Below are 21,401 nucleotides of genomic sequence, written 5' to 3'. Positions count from 1 at the left end.
CTTCTCACTTAATTATAATTCCTTATTACTAACGTCTATCCACAAAATCATTCTTTTGGTGAATACATAGAACTTGTACGAAGATGTGATTTGTTTTTAAAGGTCATGCTTAAATTCATTAAGGGATTTGTTAGTATTACAGCAATATAAATAGATTAATAAGGCAAATTAAAGTATGGGAAATTAAACCATGCATTCCACTTAGGTGGCTGGGTAACAAAACAAGTTGTCACTGAACCCTGGTGCTACTGAAGTCCATGGCAGACCTTTTAGCAGCTTGGACCCGAGTGAAAGATAAAAACAAGAGGAACTTACTGAGGTCCATGTCATCTTCAGGGTCCTCCTGTTTGATAGAAATGGCGCTGCAGAAAGGATTCCTTTTCTGATGGGATTTCAGACTGTTCTTTTGGTGGAAGCATTTCCCACACTGGTCACAACAGAAAGGCTTTTCTCCAGTGTGAGTTCTCTGATGTGATTTGAGTATAAACCTTGTGGTGAAGCTTGTCCCACACTGGTCACAAGTGTAAGGCTTCACTCCAGTATGCATGCGCTTATGCTTGCAGAAGTTTGAAGAGTCATGAAATTTCTTTCCACACAGTTCACATTTGAACGGTTTCTCGCCATTATGAATTCTCTGGTGTCTCTTCAGATGCGACACTGTGGTGAAGTTTTTGTCACACTGGTCACAGCCAAACGGCTTCACTCCACTATGGTTGAACTCATGAGTCTTTAAATCTCCAAACTCAGCAAATCTCTTCCCACACTGCTCACAGCAGTAAGGCTTCACAGTATGCATTCTGCGTATATGCTTTTTGAAGTTTGTGGAGTCATTGAAACTCTTTCCACATAGTTCACAGTAGAAAGGTTTCTCTCTATTGTGAATTATCCGGTGTCTTTTGAGATGAGACACTGTAGCGAATGTCTTATCACAGTCCTCACAGTTGAAGGGCCTCACTTCAGAATGCATGAGCTCATGAGACCTTAAATGGCCATACTGAGTAAATCTCTTCCCACATTGTTCACAGCTATAGGGTTTTTCTCCAGTATGCATGAGCTTATGGTTTTTTAATGATCCTGAGTGACTAAAACTCTTTCCACACAGATCACAGTAGAAAGGTTTCTCTCCTGTGTGAGTTATCTGGTGTGTTTTCAGACTGGACATTTGGGTGAAGCGTTTCCCACACTCCCCACAACAGTAAGGCCTCTCCCCAGTGTGGACTCTCTGGTGTATTTTGAGCTCGGTCCTTCTGGCGAACCTTTTAAGACACTGATCACAGCAGTAAGGCTTCTCTCCAGTATGAACCTTTGTGGTTCTCTGGCGTTTTTTGGTAGGGGTAGGGGTAGGGGTAGTGGTAATGGTAGTAGGCATTGTGTTGAAGGTTCCACCACAATGGTCAAAGGAGAGATGTTTTCCTTTCATTTGAGCCGGGGCAGACGGGGCATCTGAAACAGAAGAATAAGAGATCATTCTAACATGTAAAATATTTTTTGTTGGAAGAAAAAGTTTTAAATTGTAGCTTAACCCATTTAGACCCGTGTGTTAAAAACATTCACTTTGAAAGAATATATATTCAAAGGTTTGCGCCACATTTTTATCTGATTATTTTTCAATAGCTAAATTATAACAATGTTTAAAACACCAAAAGGGGTTCCCACCCAAAATGGGTTAAAGCAATGACCACAACTCTTCAGGTCAGGTCAGGCAGATCCTGCTCCTGCTACTGGTAAACTGTAAGCCAGTACCACCTGTTTCAGTCGGACAGAGAAGGTTCGTTAGCTCTGGAAGCAACTAGTCTAGTGCTTGCAACACGAACAATAAGGTGAGGATATAAATTCCAGGATGGTATCTGGCGCCGGATAACCCACCTCACGGAGGGGGAAAGACCTTCTTTAACCCATTCTGGGCGGGAACCCCTTTTGGCGTTTTAAACATTGTTATAATTTAAGCTCCTACGAGCTTGTAGGTCTGCTATTTTTGAAAAATCATGAAAATGTGCCTGAAATCTTTGAATATATGTTCTTTCAGAGCAAGTTTTTAACTCAAATATTTGCTACTGAGAGGGTCCCTGGAACAACATATTTTCAGATGGGGGTTGGCGGCCAATGTCATATATATTTGGGGTTCCTTGACATGAATATGTCAACTGACATAGAAACATGGGTTTTTAATAAAACTGTCAGGATTTAGACTTTTTTTTATTTTTATTTCAACGTCAGGCCTAAATGGGTTAATACTTGGTTGTATAAATCTTTCCAATGTGTGTAGTAGTGGCGCCCACACACATTATCAGCTATTTGAAAAGATTATGGATTTTACAATTGGCATGGTGAAATCCATGATCTCGACCGTGGTCGAAAAATGATGATGATAACTCTTCACCTAGAAAGGAAATATGGTTCTTTATGTAGAACAGTGTTTCAATATGATACGGTGTGGCTAAGAGCTACAGTCTAAAGTGGTCCAGGAAGAACTAAAATTCTCTACTGTCATAGTAATCAGCAGCAGCTGATGATGAAAAATAATGAAAGGAGCCCAGTATAATTTGCAGTGGTGACAAGGGTTGGGATATGTCTGAGAAGACAAGTTATGGTGTTCTTCCCACATATCTACAAACCTCAGCTGCCCAACACACCACATTCATTCACTCTAACACTCGATCCCTAGCTCTAAAGCCTGTGAGCTTGTAGATCGCCAATTTTCAGCCTTAGGCTTATGGCCGTTCTGAAACACCAAGCTGTGTGTGTGTGTGTGTGTGTGTGTGTGTGTGTGTGTGTGTGTGTGTGTGTGTGTGTGTGTGTGTCAGAACATCCTTTATGGAGGCCTTCAGCGCTTTGAAGAGGAAGAAAAACACAGTCCAGAAGAGAAAGTTGTTCACTGCAGCCAAGGCCACAAACACTGACTTCATATGCCCACTGCAATAGACCATGTGGCTCTCGCATTGGACTTCAGTCACCTCAAAACTCACCAGAAGAAGAAGTAGAAGTCATCATCGGATATGATGGACTAGCATAAACAAGTGTGTGTGTGTGTGTGTGTGTGTGTGTGTGTGGCTTCTAAAGGGGTTTAGAAGCGAGAATGTCCGTCGTGGGGAAAATAAACTCCTCAGTCGGTAAAACACACACTTCTCACAGAGTGATTACTAATGATTGACAGGTGCGGCCGCTTTGGGAGGGTGCCTGAAGAATGAAGATGTCTGTTGGAGTGAGACTCCACGGTGAATGTCCAGTGCAGTAGCGAAATTATATGTTCTCCTCAAGACATTCATATTTTGCTAAAGTGTATATAAGCTCTAGTCTGTATCTGGTTAATTGCGGGAGGATGTGGGATTCGCGGGGGGCCGCTGGTTTTATGTTGACCGCCCGTGCCCGCCTGCAGGTATTTTAATACCGCCCGTGCTGCCAACATTTACGCTGGGTCCCGCGGGCTCCCGCTCCCGTTGCAGCATGTACACACCACTCTACACATACTTTGTACATATCAACATCATATCCCTGCACGGGTATGGACTAGTTCTAACTCGGGATGCCCCGATCAGGGTTATGGGGGCCGATCACCGATCACCTGAAGCAGGACCAGCTGATACCGATCACCGATCCGATCATGTGGGGGAGAGCTATTTCTAAAGTATATTTATTTATTTATTAAACACAGCTGACTTTGCCATGATAATAGCCAGACCAAATTTGGCACAAACACTTTTTGGTATGAGCATAGTCACACCGGCCCCAAGGAGGGGCCACAGGTACACTGATGCTCTGATCAGCACCAAACTTGGCACTACAGCAGTGTTGTGAGTGTTCTGTTTATCTGTTTAACACTTCAAATGGCCACACATGCAATGACCATTGCTCTGATCAGCGCAACATAGGGCTATATTTGAAAGCGCATTGCAGCCTATATGTTACAGTTCATGTGGGAAATGGAGTGCTTGTTTTTGGGCGGAGAGTAGACGCTCCCTCCCTTGGAAACAGTTTCACGTCTCTTTTGTTCGGGAAATTCGGGACATTCCTGCATTAATACTATACCCAGAGCCAATGTAAATGCACCTGTGGGACTCGTCTCAGACTGGCTGCCTCTCTCTACAGGCAGCGAGGAGTGAGCCCACCTCCCCCCTCCCTATCCGCTGGCTATATGTATTCATAATTTCATAAGTTTGTTGAACGGCCGTGTCGCGCACCAAAAATCTGAGGTGCCGTGGGCCTCGACTCATTCCGTGAATCAAGTGAAAGGAATCCCCCTTTGTAAAAAACACCAAAGCAATAAATAATTATTCTCCAACAATTAGCAAATATCTCTGTTCCGTCTCCATTATACTTCCCACTTTCACAGAACTGCATAATAGGTATGGGACTATATGAAAATGTCATGTCACGATTATTATAGGAAAGATAATTGCAATTAACGATGTTATCACAATAATCAAAATATGTTTAAACTCTTAGAATGCCACTTTTATTAACCACTTCAGCATCCATATACTGGGAGGTAACATTAGCCAAAAATAGCTCACAATGTAGATCTGCTATTTTTGGTTAAGAGATTTGGGGCTATATCTTTTGCCAACCCTTACCCCTTATCCCTAATCTTATTTGCCATTTTTTTTTACTATTTTGAAAACCTTTTTAAACAGTTGAAATAGCAGATCTACAAGCTCACAATGTGTTTGTTGATCGGCTAATTGAACAATTTTAAAATGTTTTTCAAAATAGTAAAAAAAATGGCAAATAGGTTTAGGGATAAGGGGTGATACAAGCTAGGTTTTTGTTTTGTTTGTTTTTACCACAATAGCCCGTTCTGATATATAAACAAAACAGCAGCAGTGCTGTTTGGAAATAGCCTGGTTTCCAGCTTGATTCGCAGCACTCCGTGAATCCGTTGTCACCTCGAAGTAAGAACAAAACCAATTCATGAAACGCAGCGACTCAGGCTGGAAACCAGGCTAGTTTGTCAATACTTTGGCTTTCAGTGTTCATCAGATTAAAATCCAAACGACAGTTGCAATGTACTAGTCGTCCTAGTTATAGCTAAACCTATTGTAATCAACATAGCATTGCAACCTATCGTTGCATATCCGGTCTACAGAGGATACGGAAACGATTCTCTGTTTGCATGTGTGTTTGTGTGGGTATGGAAATACCGGATATAGTTTGAGTAGGCTGGCCTTAGACTGGATGCATTGGATAATATCTGAATAGAAACCAAGATTATAATAGCCTGGAATTATATAGCGCCTTTCATGAACCCAAGGTCGCTTTACAAAATGAACAAACAACAAAAGAGAACGGCAGAGAGAAAGGAGTCTGGGAGTGTGTGTGTGTGTCTGTGTGTGTGTGTGTGCGCAGAGTTTATTCTGGACAGTATTTCTCATTGTTCAAACAATAATAATAAACATGCATTTTCATAAAGCAGGCATTCGTCTACTCCCATATGTTGATAAGAGTATTAAAAACTTGAAAACTATCTGTTTAAGGCAGTGGTTCTGAACCAGTGGTCCTTGAGGGGGTTCCAGGTGGTCCCCAGCTAAATGGAGTTGGTAACCAAATGGGCCCTTATAGATCTTTAACTCATGAGTGTAAAATTAAACCAAGTGGACCCTTATGGGTCCATTTCGTTCCATTTTACACTCCCAAGAGTTGAATTATTGTTAAACATCTGCATTACTTAAGTTAATTTACAAGAAGTCTACACAATTATAGAATGTAGAAAAATTGTTATTTTGATCAACATTTGTCTGTTCCCTCTCCTATATATGGTACCAACATCAATACAGCATGGAAATGTGGACATATTCTTTACTTTGGGTCTGCAAGGCTAAATAGTGGTCCGTAAATAATGGACCTGAAAAGGATGGATAATGGATATGAAAAGGATTGAAAACCACTGATTTAAGGTACCGTATATTTAGAACGGATAAAATAAATCTGCAATTAGGTTGCGATTAATAGCAATTAACTATGGACAATCAAGCGATTAATCGCGATTGAATATTTTAATGGATTGACAGCCCTATTTGACAGGGTAGCACATGCCCTTATAAACATGTTTGCACATATGCATATGCACAAGCCTAAGCCTACCCCATTAACTCCCACAATTAAGGCAAATAGTTAAAGGACCACTTCACCACCTTTCAACCTATCTTCATATAATAGGTCCTCACTAATAATCTTGAAAAAAATGGTGCAATTTTTTTCTACTCGGTCTGTGTCTCATAGGAGGGCTGTGGGCAGTTCAGAAACCGTCTTCCAGTGACATCATCGATGGGGAATACAAGCTAATAAAAACTGCAGGCTTTCCAGTCCTGAAAAGTTGCGAAAATGGAAGCCATCGTTCTCACGATAATGAAAATCTAAACATTTTTGTAAAAACATCTCGTTTAAAAAATAATCTGCCTAATGCTGATGTCACTGGAAGACGGTTTCTAAACTGCCCACAGCCCTCCTATGAGACACAGACTGAGTAGAAAAAAATCGTGCCGTTTTATCATGATTATTAGTGAGTACCTATTATATGAAGATAGGTTGAAAAGTGGTGAAGTGGTCCTTTAAACAAATGTTAGACGCTTGGTGGTGCAATACAACTGAAACCAGCGTGATGATGCAGCAGGTTTAAGATGACAAGGGCTATAAATCAATTATAAAGCACAGACAGCCATGTTTAAAATTGGAGCATTATTTCTCTAATAAGAATATGAAACACATGTACAATGATCTAGAGTAGACTAATCTGATTCCAAGCATTTCCAGTTCACTTACCTGAATGTGCAAGTAAGAAAACAAGTTAACACTCAACACTGGTTCTAGTCTATAGTGGAACTATGCAGCTTGGTCCTGAGAAATAAAATCATGATGAAACTTACTGATATCCTGGTGGTATACTGGCCCCTCGTGCCCAATGGTAACGACCCTGGCTGGATCTGGAGGGTTCATGTTCACCTGCATTCTGGACTCCACAGCGACAGACTGGTCTGCAATGAAAGAATTGAAACAGAAAACAAGAGGACTTTAGGATGAATTAAGATGACAAACTCCTAGACAATATCGGTTCACTTTTATATACAATTATATGGAAATTAATTAAAGGGACATTTCCCTGCTGGAAGAAACTGCAGTCACTCAATGTTAATAGTAATAATGAAGTCTGTGTGTTTGACTGGATTGCTGAATTCCTACAATGCCCAAAATGCTTTAGTGCACTTCCCCTCCTTGTGGAGAGGAGGGAGGCTGCATGGAGGTGTGACTTTGTAGTCCAGGAAGGAAGTGAGACCACATTTTCATGAAAGGGTTTTTGGTCATGACTAAAATATATTTTTAAAAAAATCATATTACACATAAAAACCCCAGGAAAGTGTGTCTTGTGTTCTAAACATCATTGGTTGCAAAAGGGGTGAAGTGGCCCTTTAAGATTCAAGTTTCTGAAAAGGTGGCTACATAGTACATACTGTAGGTAGCAGAATGGAATTCAAGAATCATGACATCACGAGTGGAGGAAGTTGTTTGTTGTACATGCTTTATTGACTACGGTTGTACAATATTGGCCTATGAATGTACATTGTAAATGTCTAGCATGGGAAACAAACTATTTGGAATGCTCTTTTACAGTTAAATATACATTTAAATGTATAATACTGGTGATGCAAGTGTCGTCGTACGTTTATGGGGAGCTTGGATAAGTTCACCAAGGTGGACATCTTCATCCACTCTTGAAATCACAGGCTTGAGTTTAGGTATGATACTGAGGGGGTTGAGTTTCAAAGCTGGATTCATTAACTGCAGCTTTGCCACATTTTCACTACAATGATGAGCTAAAATATCCATGCGGGTCATCATGTGCACATGACTTCACCACCACCAAATACTGTAAAACGCTAGCAAGGAGACAAGCCAAAACCCTTGAACAAATCTGATCAGCTGTATGTTGGCTAATAAACTCCACTTGGATGAGTTTGGCCACGAGGCAAGTTAGAACTTGTGTTGCAGTGGTGCATGGTGGATGAGTATAATGTGACTTATCAGGGACTCGCATCCAAATGTGTGTACAATATGAGCTTACACAACATGTAAACTTAAGTAATGTCAGAATTCAAATGCTTTTGATAAATATAAATAGGGATGGAATCAACGGGTAACTCACAAATAAATTGTATCACAGCACAAGGCCCAAATCTGTAATGTTTTACAGCCTAACAAGTGTCAAAGATACAAAACACACATATGTCTGTTACAATACTTTTAATAAGATAATAACAGTAAGCCTAACAGTGTAATGCTCCAAGACATTTTCCTGACAAAGCACGCAGAAATCAGAAATACAATTATCTATCTATAAATTCCAGGAATTTGTGTCTGTCTGTCTTTCTGTCTGTACTTCAGAACCAAATCTCCAGAACCGCTCATCCGATTGACTGAGGACCCAAGGAAGTGCAACGTCGATTTGACGGTTAAATCCATCAGATGAGCGGTTTTCCATAACTGGCCAAGGCCACTCGTAGCGGGCACGCATATGTCCCGAACCGCTCATCCGATTGACTTCACACTTGGTGGGTGAATTGCTGTGGACACACGGGAGTGCAGTGTGGAGTGTAAAGTCCATCGGATCAGCCGTTCTCCAGAACTGGCCTGGCCTGCTCCGAGTGGACACATGTATCTCATGAACTGCTCATCCGATCGACTTCACACTTGGGGGGTGTATTGGCGATGACCCATGGTAGTGCAGTAGAGTGTAAAGTCCATCGGATCAGTGGTTCCCCAGACCCAGCCCACTCCGAACCAGCACACTGGTATGGGCACTGCAGTAAAGGGTATTTAGTTTAAAAAAAAGAACGGACAATAAATGAATGGCCTTATAGGCCAGTGGGCTATAGGAATACAACAATCTGTTAAGAGATAGAACAAACACGCAGGCTTAATTCACTCTACTCTATACATTAATTCAATGCATATTAGGCTCATATCACGTCAATTGTTTTCTCAGATCAGGCCCACGCAGTTGTGATATGACAGAGCAAGCAACAATGGTGTTGGACAAGGAGATGAAGATTGTGGTTAAACCTCACCTTCTCATACAGCATCTCCAGCCAGCCCTTGGTAGCCCTTCATCGTCTGTTGCCGTCCACTCAGTACAGTTTAGTTGGGTGTATATACAAACAATGACGTGCTCAACAGAAAGTGTTACAAACAAAGCCCCTGGAGAATAATCCGTAACAGGTATGAAAATTCTAAATCTCATCACTGCTAGCTTTCGTCCTAAGAGCATAATGCATTAGTTAGTAGAAGTATGCTGTGTCAATTCTACTTCACATGCCACCTCCAAATGACTGCCAGTCCAACAAGCAAGCACCCACGCAAAGCTCTGGCAAACCCAGGCATGCAAAATGATATAGGCCTCAAGAGAGGGTTAACCACGCACTCTTCTGTGTCCAACATCACATGACCTACGCCCTATGCACCTTACTGGTTGTAACCTCTACCCTAATAATAAGTAAAGCAATCAGCAACCAGTACAGCTATACAACAAAGTAAGGACATACAAAAATAAAAATAAAATAAACAAGAGGCTACAAGCTTCAATGAACTAAACCTACATTCTCTGAAAACGGGTGGTCTTGTTCATGACGTAGCCAGTCTCTGATAAAATGTTCTCTGACGAGGTTGGAAGTGGCGCCAAAGGTAGTTTGGCTGCAAACTCCGGTTTCTGGTAGTGGTCGCCATTTGCTGGAATTGTATTGCTCCATCCCTTTCTTTACACCGTCTTCGTCACGTTCCATTTATGGAGTTCTTGGTTTAATTATGGCTTGCTGGCTCTTCTTCCACCTCCCGAATTGTCTGTAGATTTTAAGGACAACCTAAAAATGAAATGCCATTTTATTAATTAAATCTGAAAATGTCATGCAGGAAGTGTGTGCCATAATAATGGTAAATATGATGTAACTTTATATAAATTGAATAATTAAAATATAAAATGAGTCTAACCTCAATATGAGGTACATCCTCAATCGAGGAATGAGTTGCTTGAATCACTGGTCCAGTAATGAAGAAAGGATGTTGATGCCTGATTACCAGGCCTTATATCCATAGTTATGCTCTCTACAGTGGCATATATTATCTCTGCATGGAGCTGTAGGCTCTGCTGTGTAATTTGGGGGCTGGTTGAGGATGTTAATGTGACAATACCTAACCTATAACAACAACAAAAAGTTCAAGTTAATAAATATTAGGCTAAGCTACTCAACATTTCTAATGCAAGCTTATGCAAACTGATGCAAATCACTGCCATATGATGTTCGTTAATGTTGACGTTACGTTAGCTGGAATAACAAAGTTAACGAAGTTTACCTAGCTAGCATAGGTCTAGGTGGACTGTTTACATTGACAAACAATAGGTCTACTTACAGCATTCAGGTGACTTTTTCAAGTTTCAAATTGCGTCTCGTCTTTGTCTTGCCTTTATTGGTAAATTGGAAGTGCCACACAGCTGAGATCTTCTGGATTTTGTCTTCATTCCTTCAACTCCCAAGGTGAACTGAAGCGCACATTTTTGATTGACGGATGTTATGTACCCAATTTAAAAAATATATTTTGTGCCGGAATGCACATAGAAAATATATATTTGCCTTCATTGATAGACTACATTTTGCGCATAAACCATATCATTATTTAGCGCATATAGCATATTATTATATAAATATTTTAATGCCTACCCCACAAACGGATATCCAAATGTGAATAGTTGAGGCCAGCCCTACACAATCATTGCAAATTCATCATTTCGCGATGCAATGACCATATTCAAGCATGTTAAAACAGAAGATATACCCCCAAATGGCACAATAACCTCTCAAGACAGAAATCAGTTAAAATGCAATTTGTAATACAAGGAATCAGACATACATGTTGATTACAGGTTTTCAAACATGCAATGAATCAACAGTGTTATGTTCTGGTGTATTCAACCCTGCATCAAATTGGCCTCAAGTTCAAATTGTCAAATAAATCAGTGTTTTACTCTAATGTCAATGCAGGCGGTGTGTGCAAACTGTGTGTCGTCATGGAAAAGTAGTTGACAGTAGTGTAGAGTGTGCATGTGTGCGTATGGATGGGTGGGGGAGGCTGGGGGGGAGACTACAGGAGGTAGAGGTACCCAGCCTGTGTCAAAAACCTGCAGGGGGAGGCCCCGCCAGTTGCTACACCAGTGACTGCAGAATGACTCCATGCAAATTTGTCAATATGAGAGGCAAAGGGAATGTTAAATATACAAGTTAATACAGATATTACTGGACACTATGAAGACTGTACAAAATGGGGTTAATTCAAAATGCATTGCAGAAATATATGCATTTAAAAGAAAGGGGACCAAAGTCGTCTTCACACTGCAGACCCGTTAAAATGTAGTAGCTGTCCCGGGGTAGAATTAATGATGATCAATTTCCACAGACGTTCTTTGTCCACTTTTCCCCATGTGAACATCTTTACACTGCAGAGAAGCATCCGTGGGGGGGTGGGGGTGGTGGTGCAATTGACTATCTTGTGTGACGGGGTCAAGTTCAATTTACAGAACTACAAGCTATGTGTCCCCAGTCGTACTGTATAATGGGAATGTTTTTCTATGGCCTTATTGTTGTAGTCCCAAATTATTAAAGTTTTTTTTTTAAACCATTAAGTTTTGTCATCCGATTGTATTATTGTGTGAATAAATATATAATACTCACTGTCCCGTCAACCTGCCTTTCTAGTATATGGGTGTAAATGACTAAAATCATATAGGGGTATCTGGGTAAAATTGTAAAACTGTATATATATTTCATCTTTGCAGATTTAGCAGTAGGCCTATAACTTTACCCATATTTGCAATTACTTCTCTCAGTAAAGAGGGAAGTGAGAGAGGCTCCTTGGCTGAAAGAGTGTGAGCCAGCCGACTGCCTGCGGGACAGATTATAACGATTATACGATTACAGCGCATTGGTGATTGAACATTTTCGGTAATTGTTCATAACATATTAAGTAAACATTAGCATGGCTCACCTGGTAAGAGTGCATGCCACATGTTTGGGACTGTGTTCCTTCCCACAGCTGGCCCGGGTTCAGGCATGGCCCGTGGCTGCATCCCCAGATTCCCCACTCCCGGCTTTCCCGTCTCTCTCGCGGTCACTGTCGGGGATGAAGCAAAAATGCAAGGGGAAGATTTTTATAAAATAGCATGAGTATGTGTTAGACTTATTTTATAGACAAAGTATATTCCACTGGATTGTCGGTCAAGTGCCATGCAGTCATTATGTCAACTTTCTTCTCATCACGTTTTCACCCAAGTTGTTATATGCACTGGCACTGCCGGGGACACCGAAGCCTATTGGTGACCTTATTAGAAAGCTAGCTTCAATTCGACCTTGAATCTCTCCTCAGGGGTCAGTGGCTGCAGAAGCTAGAGCAGCTGTCTGGGAACTGGAACCACTTTCAATGCCAGGATGAAAGTGTGGCTAAAAGCAGTCCACCGAATTCAAGTAGCTCCTGTTTTGACTTTTCTGCATACCACACCCAATTCCCAACTGTGACTCTCATTTAATTATCGTATTTGAGTCACTGATTTAAGTCACTGATTTAAGCATTAAGCTTGTAGAAATGAATTGACAGTCAGTTGACAGTAAAACCGGACAGGCCATTAAAAATGTTATTGTATTTTTGAAAAATGACTAATCCTGAAAGAAATCACACACATGTGAAGTGAGGGGCGCTAATATAATAAAGTCTAACTCATGTTGATTAGGTGATGTAATGGTGATATAAAACAAACGGTGCCAACACAAACGTAAACGCCATTAACAATAAAGAGACAATATGACGTAATGAGGAACATTATGATGTAAATTTATTTTATTACATTATATTTATTTAATACATTCGTTGTCAATGGCGTTTACAAAACAAACATTGAACTAAAGACAAACATTAAACCTGTGTATAGGAGGGGCTGGCATGTATAGGAGTTTCCCGGTGTACAGTGAAGTAGAATGGTTAATCACTTCACAAGCCAAATCACAAAATTGTGCCCAAGAAATCCTGATCTTGTGGGCACACCTTACAGTTCTATTTGCAAGATCTGGATTGTGTGGGCATATCGTATCATTTTAATTTTGAGTTTAAACTCAACTTCCTGTCTTAGGTTAAGCAAATATATTTATAAGTAATAAAGAAAACTAGGGCGGGCATTCAGTTGTCTAGGTCATCTGCACTAAATTAAATTTCCATTGGTTGTACAATAAACATGTCCCTCTCCAAGGCAATGGTATTTGCACATGTTTAATGCCACCACAATCATTTCTATTACATGGAGATTGTATTAAAAATAGGTCAATTAAAGCCATACAAAGTTACAATTCACATATTTAAGCAATATATGTAATTGATGCTAGAACAATGACTTCTATTTCAGGGTACTAACTTTCAAAGGAAGAGAAAGGCTGTAGTTTCTAATTCACTTGGAATCTCCATCATTGATGGGCAGGTTTCCGAACTGTCTCAACCAATGAGTAGAACAAAGTGGCGTGAGTGAGTAGAACAAATGGCGCCATCTTATGAGCATTAGAGAGGACCTTAAAGATAAGGTTTAAAGTGGGTATAGCATTTCTTTAAGATATTAATGAATGAATGAATGAATGAATGAATGAATGAAAAATGAAATCATTGATTAAATGAAATCATTGCTTATGACTGACTTATCCATTATAGCTGCAGATTCTATGTAGTTAAAAAAGTATAGTTTGTAACTTTATGTTGTTTACATAAAAGAAACGTTAAATGATCATCCATCATTTCCTTCTATGCCAGCAGTTATCAGACACTGTGGTGTTTACCCGCAAGATACACTGCCCTCTCAATGTATTTTTCACTGTTTGTTTTGGTTGGACAAAAACATCCCTGTCTACCAAAACAAACAGTGAAATCACCAAAATAAAGAAAAAACTGCCCTCTGCTGGTATAGATGGAAATGATTGTTAAAAGAAAAAACATTGTTTTGTTATGTACACAGGGCAAAGTTGCATACTATGCCTTTAACAAACAAGCTGCAAACATTATAGCAAGTATTTTAGTATTCTCCATTACCTAATGTCAGTTAGTTACCCAATGCATGTGAGAAAGAAAAACAATAATTGGGCGAGTGAAATCATGATATCATCCTTTGGGGAGCACATGGGGAACACAAAACCTGTATGTATATGTGCTCCCAAAAGGAAGTTTGTATTTGTTCCATTTGTCCAGCAATGATTTCTGGCCAGTCGTGGGCAGAGAATGTTGTCTGTGTGAAGCTTGTGGAAAAGTGCAGATATTTTGCTAAAGACGTTTTCCACCAGAACTTTCAAATGGACATGAAACTGGAGGACAATATCTGACTCCAAGTCCCAGCAATCCATCATTGGGTGAGTACACTTGCAGTGCCACAACTTTGAATGCTGCCACGATCAGTCTGCTACCCGTGTGTGTGTGGGGGGGGGGAGATTCTTTATATGTGTGTGTATGTATTGGATTAAAATGGGTGAGGTTTAAAAAAGGCAAAAGCATGCTCTATTGCACTGGCCTAAAAATGAGTCCTTAAAAACTGCTAAAACATTCTGAGATTAGTGTTTATTGGCCACCAGATGGCATACCTTATAAAATCCAAGCTTATGTATGTATGTATGTAAAAGGGGGGCTTTTTTGTAAAATCCCAGCCTACGATACCTTCATATATTTAAAATCCAAAGTAGGGTTACCAGTGAAAGGCAACATGCCTATTCACTGGGGACTATGTATGTGTATGTAATGTATTTGGTTAAAATGGGTAAGGTTTAAAAAAGGCAAAAGCATGCTCTGTTGCACTGGCCTAAAAGTGGGTCCTTAAAAACTGCTTCAACTTCTGAGATTTTGTTTGGTTCATTAGCCACCAGATGGCATACCTTTAGTCCAAGCGTATTATGTATGTATGTATGCATGTATGTATGTATGCATGTATGTGTGTGTGTAGAGCGTGTGTGTGTGTGTGTGTGTGTGTGTGTGTGTAGAGTGTGTGTGTGTGTGTGTGTGTGTGTGTGTGTGTGTGTGTGTAGAGCGCACACTCATCACACAAATACAATACAGGCATGCCTTTACATGTTATGTAAACAGCATACCGGTGTGTTAACTGTTATTGTGTGTTGCTTTCACTGGCATCTTATCAGGTAATATCGACAAAAATAACACACCATCTAAATTAACACATGTGTGACACTTTTTGTGTGTACCATGTCTGCTTATTATAAGCGACTTTGGGCTTATTATTCTGTAGTTCCTTGGGCTAGTTTTAAGTAGTTTCCTAATGTTTTTTAAACCGGTGATTCTCTCATTTCCATGTCAAGGATCCCCATCATCCCCACTGACCCACATTACTATTTATCCAGGGACACTACATCTAAATATATTGTGCCAGGGACGCCCATACCGATTTGTGCTGTTAAAATGTTTCAAACATATCCCACGTGACGTTTGTCACCCCCCATCCCATCTTTTTTTAAATAGCAAATCTACACGCTCAAGCTTGTAGATCGGCTATTTTCAAATAGTCGCTACTTTTGGGCTTGTTTTCATATACCTGGTTGCTTATTTCTCACACAATCTGGCAACACTGCTAGCAGTAGGTTCTCATTCCTACATCCTTCCTGCTCCTTTTTGCCGGACTCCATCTTTGTCAAACTCCATTTAGTGCATCATCCACAACGTTAGGCCGTCCCCTGAATAATAGCTCTACCAGCATGTCATGTTAAATAGATTTTCAAGTCAACCCAGTCTTATAAAAGGTGAATGTAGTAAAACCAGAGACAACATAAAGGCTTGTTATAGCCTACTCGCGCGGGGTGTCGTTTGCCCCAAAAAGAACAGCTCTGCAAGCTAAAACGCGTAGTAATCAGCGCGTCGTTGGTAGCTTGTAGATCGGTTATTTTGGAGGAGCGACACCGCTGTACTACTGATTATAAAGTACATCATATAGAGTCGTAATTTTTTTTAATGTCAGCGTACATGCAATTATATAAACATACCCATGGCCATTCTCTGTAATTCGCTCACTGGTTGGAACATGGCGGCCTGCATTTTTGCTGCCAATTCTTTTCTTCAGACCAGACGCTGTTAAGACAACGTTGGGGCGGTGTTTTGTTCCTCCACAATTCCAACTGATATCGCTAGGTTTTAACGAACGGGCTCTCCGTTTGTTATATAAATTATTTTGCCGTTAACTAGTCCTAGTGGCTATGATCCCAATCCCAGTACGGGTTATATCTCCGTGTGGTTGTCGCTCTCTCACGACCGACCGGCGACCGCCCATTAAAGGCAAGCTAAACAAAAATCGTACAACACTTCCGGTCGTACTCGTAACTTTCAAAATAAAAGCTTTAAAAGTATTTTTTTTTTATCGATTGATTGATTCATTGATTGATTGATTGATTGACTGAGTAAATTATAAACAGTTTGCATGGACAAGCACAGGGAAGTACAGTATAATAAAAGGTATGTACCTGTCTAGATACTTCCTTAATGTTAACGAAGTCCACACCCACAACACCAGAGGGAGTGCAACGAACCATGTAGGCCTACAACCCAGATTCGGCACAAACAAGGGACTAAATTATTTTCGCTCCTATGCCACCAAAATGTGGAACGCCCTACCAACAGTCATTAAGACATGCGAATCCCTTGACTCCTTCAAAACCGCTCTCAAAGGGAACCTACGGACGGCTGCAATTCTAAACTGGCCCCTGTAAAATCGGAATCCCTCAAACACGGACGCAAGGACAACACAAGAGACGGTCGCGGCCACACAGCCAACTCAAGGTATGGCCACTGAGCCGACTTGGGGACCCAACGCAAGGACAACACAAGAGTCGGTCACGGCCACACAGCCAACTCAAGGTACGGCCAGTCGGCCACTGAGCCGACTTGGGGACCCCAACGCAAGGACAACACAAGTGTCGGTCACGGCCACACAGCCAACTCAAGGTACGGCCACTGAGCCGACTTGGGGACCCAACACAAGGACAACACAAGAGACGGTCACGGCCACACAGCCAACTCAAGGTACGGCCACGGAGCCGACTTGGGGACCCAACGCAGCTCCTCCAAGGAAAACAAACAAATGAACGGAGCTGAACATGAATCCCCCCCACCGCCCACCCTTTTTTTCCCCTCACTGTATATGTTTCTTTTCCCTTTTTACCTCCTTTATGATGAATTCCTGTTCTGTCCTTTGTCTATATAGAAGTGTCTATTTGTACGTCTCTAAATGTTTTTGATGAATTGAACATGGTGGACCCTATTGGAAACAAGTGTAATGCTTAATTGGGTCGTCCACTCACAGTTAACAGCCTTTGTATTGAGTTTGTGCTTGAAATGTACTGTAATTCTGCAAACTGTTAATATATTTTTCAATCAATCAATCAATCAATGCTAAGAGGATAAATCCAAGAATGCCTTGTTTGAAATCTACTCATGACACTAGGCTACACAAACACATTTAGCATTAGAAGAGAGAACAGAGCGCGGGTCAGCATGTGTGTCCAAAGATCTATATAGCCTACTGTTCAAGCAAACAAAAAAGCACTGACATATTATGATAAAATCTACTTAAAATATTTAAAAGATAGTTTCTATCTATCTGACTGGGGTGTTAATTATTACATGTAATTAACTGAAAACTGTAGGGCCTATAGATGCTTTTACGTTTACATAATTACAATAACAATCATATTTCTTGTAGGCCTTATGTATATTTATTTCATTTTGTCTACCATTTCACCAGAGCTCACATTAACCTTCATACCACAAGAGGGAGCACTTCATCATGCAACGTATTCAACCTAGATTTAATCCAACACTACAGTGCATTGGACATGATGGGACGATTTTCACATAAAGGCCTCTCTTGTCAATTTATTTTAAGCATCACATAAGCAATACAATGCAATGTAGGCATCATTCTATTATAATTATATATCTTACTAGATATCATTATTTGGACACATTATGTAGCCTACACACCTGCATGGTCAGGGTAATTCAACAGTAGGCTAATTGTCAACCGGTGTACTACCCGACACCATGGTTTAAATGCAATGGAATTGACACCTCTATCCTGCAGCTTGTTATATTGTAGCTATATTATACCATAGTCAGATTGATTAAAATAAAGTTTAATTCGTTACAATTTGGTGTTTTTGCTCTTGTACAATTGTAGCTGTTAAGCCAATTAATTCCTCCCCACACACGTGTGTTATCACTGCTGTTGTACTGACTCACCTGCCAGTAAGGGGCCCCCACCGGGGGGACGTAAAGCCTTCGTCCTACTCCTCCCGCCCAACACTCCCTGCTGAGTCCTGACAGGAGCCACCCGGCCTGCATGTAGGATATTGCATTGCTTTTGCAATCTTTATGACCTCAAAGTTTTAACCCATTATACCCTACTGTATTTCTGCATATTGCTTGTTTGACTTTCTATTTATGGTGTGTATTGTTTTTTATTTATTCTCTGTGGAGCACTTTGTAACTTTGTTTCGAATTGGTGCTATATAAATAAAGCTTTATTATTATTATTATTAGTTTATTTATATTATTTCCCCCCTACCCATAGCTGAAGGCTTATCTCCTTTTTCTGTAGGCCTATATGTCCTGTGTCTCTTTACTGATGTAGTGCACCGACAACTACATTTCTCCCACGGGTAGGGATCAATAAAGGTCTAGTTGGTGTGGTCTAGCCTTGGTCCCACACATCTGCGAAGAGAAAAGCCTGGTCACAACCAAGGGGCCAGTGAGGCTATTCAACGTTGAAGCTCTCCTCCCTAGTGGTAGGAGGAGGGACTACAGGCGGACCCGTGGATTCATGACCGGGAAACCCCGTGCAGCTGGGCTTTAACATTGAGCGCTCGGTTGCACTTCCGCATTTGACCACCAAAATTTGGTGGTCAAATGCGGAAGTAGACGTTCTGAGACGGTACTTCCGGCAGTCCGGGTGCTTCAAAACGCCACTGAGCAACTTCCACTGACATGAATAGCTGGGGGGGCGGAGCTTCGCGCCAGTTCAGTCTCTATCCTTTATATACTCTATGGCAGGGTTCCCCAATTAATTTTCCTCAAGGGCCATATTTTGACTAGGGTACCAGGCTGGGGGCCGAGTCCGCACGCACAAGGTCGAGGTCTTGCCCTGAAAATTCATTTTCAGGGCAAGACCCCATTTGAAAAGGATGCCCAGTTTGACATGCATAGGCTACTGACCCCCATTTTTTTTTAAATTCTTCCACAAGGGGGCGCTCCGCGGGCCGCAAATGGCCCGCGGGCCGCCTGTTGGGGAACCCTGCTCTATGGTCACAACCTAAGGCAGAGACGGTATCGGCGGTAGTGTCGGCCGGAACATCCGTCAGATGCATTTCCCCTGGATACGATATTCTTTCGACCAATCACAACACTTGTTTCATACACAGAGAATGTAAACTGATTTTCTTGAGCGGTACTTCCGCAGAAATCCCGCAACTTCTGCCCAAAACAAATGATACCGTCTACAGTGTAGTGTAGGTCTTGCCCAGCGTGGTGGCGGTCATAGATGAGTGGTTAGTGAGCCCGCCTGGTTGTTCCAGGTACCATTCCAGGCCAGGGCAGGCCACTGAGTCCAGCAATGTGTCCCTGAGCAAAACTCTTAACCCCTAATTGCTCCCCGAGCAGCAAGCTCCGTAGAATGGCTCACTGCTCCTAGTTGTTATAGGATGAATTTCAAGTAGGCTTATGTGCATGAGTGGGGACTATTCTATTCTATTATGTTATCAAAAATCAGTTCCAGATTGTAAGAGAAATGTTGTCAGGTGGAAATGGGGCTAGAAAAAAATCCCCCCCACGACACACGCACACACACACACGCGCGCACACACGCGCGCACGCGCGCACACACACACACACACACACACACACACACACACACACACACACACATCCAAAGGCTCAATAACATGTCTCTGTTCAACTAATCTCTCAAGACAGATTCTTCTAATAGCAGTAACATAATACAGTACATTTCTTTTTACCGAATGGGTTCCCAGATTGCTGTTCAATTTGAGAGTTTGCCATTTTGGCATCAGGTGTTTAAACAGTACAATGACATTATATTGTCAATTGTTCAAAAAGGTCCTTTTTAAGGAAGAGGTTAAGGCAGATGGATATTTGGTTTCATTCCGGTAGTGTGAGAATGGTGTCACAGTATTCTTTATCCTGCTATGTTGAGAGCCCTTCACCATTCCAGTGCCAACAATACAGGGCCAGCTCCACTAGGACATTGCAGTCAGGGGTGCCTGCCAGGCAAAGCTGACAGCCGAGCGTTCCCTACCCACGTTTCAGCCAATCAGAAGGCACGGCCTTCAGCTCTCATGCTATGGCAACAATTACTGCCATATCGGGCCCAGGGCCCAATTAGAGCTCAGGGCTAGGGGGCCCTATATAGTCAGAGCCTTTGCGTGAATTGACGCTATGTTATTAACTTAGCATTTGTTTTCAAAAACACGGTGTAGATGTTACAAGAAAGAAACCATCTTAATGGTTAAGTTTATCCCGACAGTTTATCCACAGGACCTTTGAGGGGCATGGAAAAAGTATGTGCAAAATAGCATTCAATGATTCACTTTGATATACACAGATCTGTGAATAATTCCATGTTTTGGTGGATGCGTGGGTACTGGGTAGAGATGCTGCCTGAGAAACAGAAGTACCCCGGTTCGTGTCCCAGCCCGGCCCAGCCTACGTGTTGATTGAAGTGTCCCTGACACTTAACCCATAATTGCTCCCCGAAGTGCTGACACCGTAGTGGCATGTTTAGCCCTGACCACGGTATACATACTATACGTATTCTCATCTTAGAGATGTTTTGGGTACTTCCTGGGTAGTTTTAGGTTGTTTAAAAATCTTAGTTCTTGGAAGAGAGAAATGCATAGAATTAAAAAGATGCATGCCCTCTGTGCATCGCATCTCTGCCAGGAAGCGTGGCCTGTCTATGACACCAATCATCTATGAAGTCAGTACTATGATGTCAGACATCTCCATATTTGGGCAAAGTTTCATTCCAATCTGTCATCCATCGACTTCCAGTATAAAGTTCAGAAGAAAAAAAATAAAAATAATAATAATTAGCAAAATTGGAATTACTTACTTGGTCTATTGACAGCGTGCACAAGCATGCAAGATTATCCGTAGACAAAAAAACTCACAGGCCAAAAACATAATCTCCCACCTTGCCTTTACTACTACCATTTGACGTCAGAAAACAGCGAAGAGCAAACAGCCTCTATTAAATTAAATAGGTGAAGGAGGTGTCCTGGTGTCCAGTCATTTGTTTGCTTCGTATGCACTACTGGTCACGTCTCCTCACC

The 21,401-nt window shown here is 41.3% G+C and overlaps 1 protein-coding gene across 3 annotated transcripts in view; it reads right to left on the bottom strand.

Moving 5' to 3' along the window:
- LOC306925559 (uncharacterized protein) overlaps positions 1-16,345 on the bottom strand; it is a 31,689-nt gene extending 15,344 nt beyond the window's left edge. For 2 of the 3 annotated variants that reach the window (XM_079504462.1, XM_079504464.1), the window contains exons 1-5: positions 16,044-16,345; positions 12,022-12,147; positions 11,839-11,919; positions 6,861-6,968; positions 316-1,443 (exon numbers count right to left, since the gene is read on the bottom strand). In XM_079504462.1, the coding sequence (XP_079360588.1) occupies positions 316-1,443; positions 6,861-6,968; positions 11,839-11,919; positions 12,022-12,147; positions 16,044-16,095 (1,495 nt within the window). In that variant the 5' untranslated portion in view covers positions 16,096-16,345. The remainder of the gene's footprint in view (positions 1-315; positions 1,444-6,860; positions 6,969-11,838; positions 11,920-12,021; positions 12,148-16,043) is intronic. The other variant, XM_079504463.1, reaches the window with a different exon arrangement.
- Between the last annotated feature and the right edge of the window lie 5,056 nt (positions 16,346-21,401).

Source organism: Electrona antarctica, assembly GCF_951216825.1.
Source record: "Electrona antarctica genome assembly, chromosome: 6".
NCBI lineage: Eukaryota > Metazoa > Chordata > Actinopteri > Myctophiformes > Myctophidae > Electrona > Electrona antarctica.
Note: the sequence above shows the minus strand (reverse complement) of the source record. Positions and strands in the feature narration are given on the sequence as shown.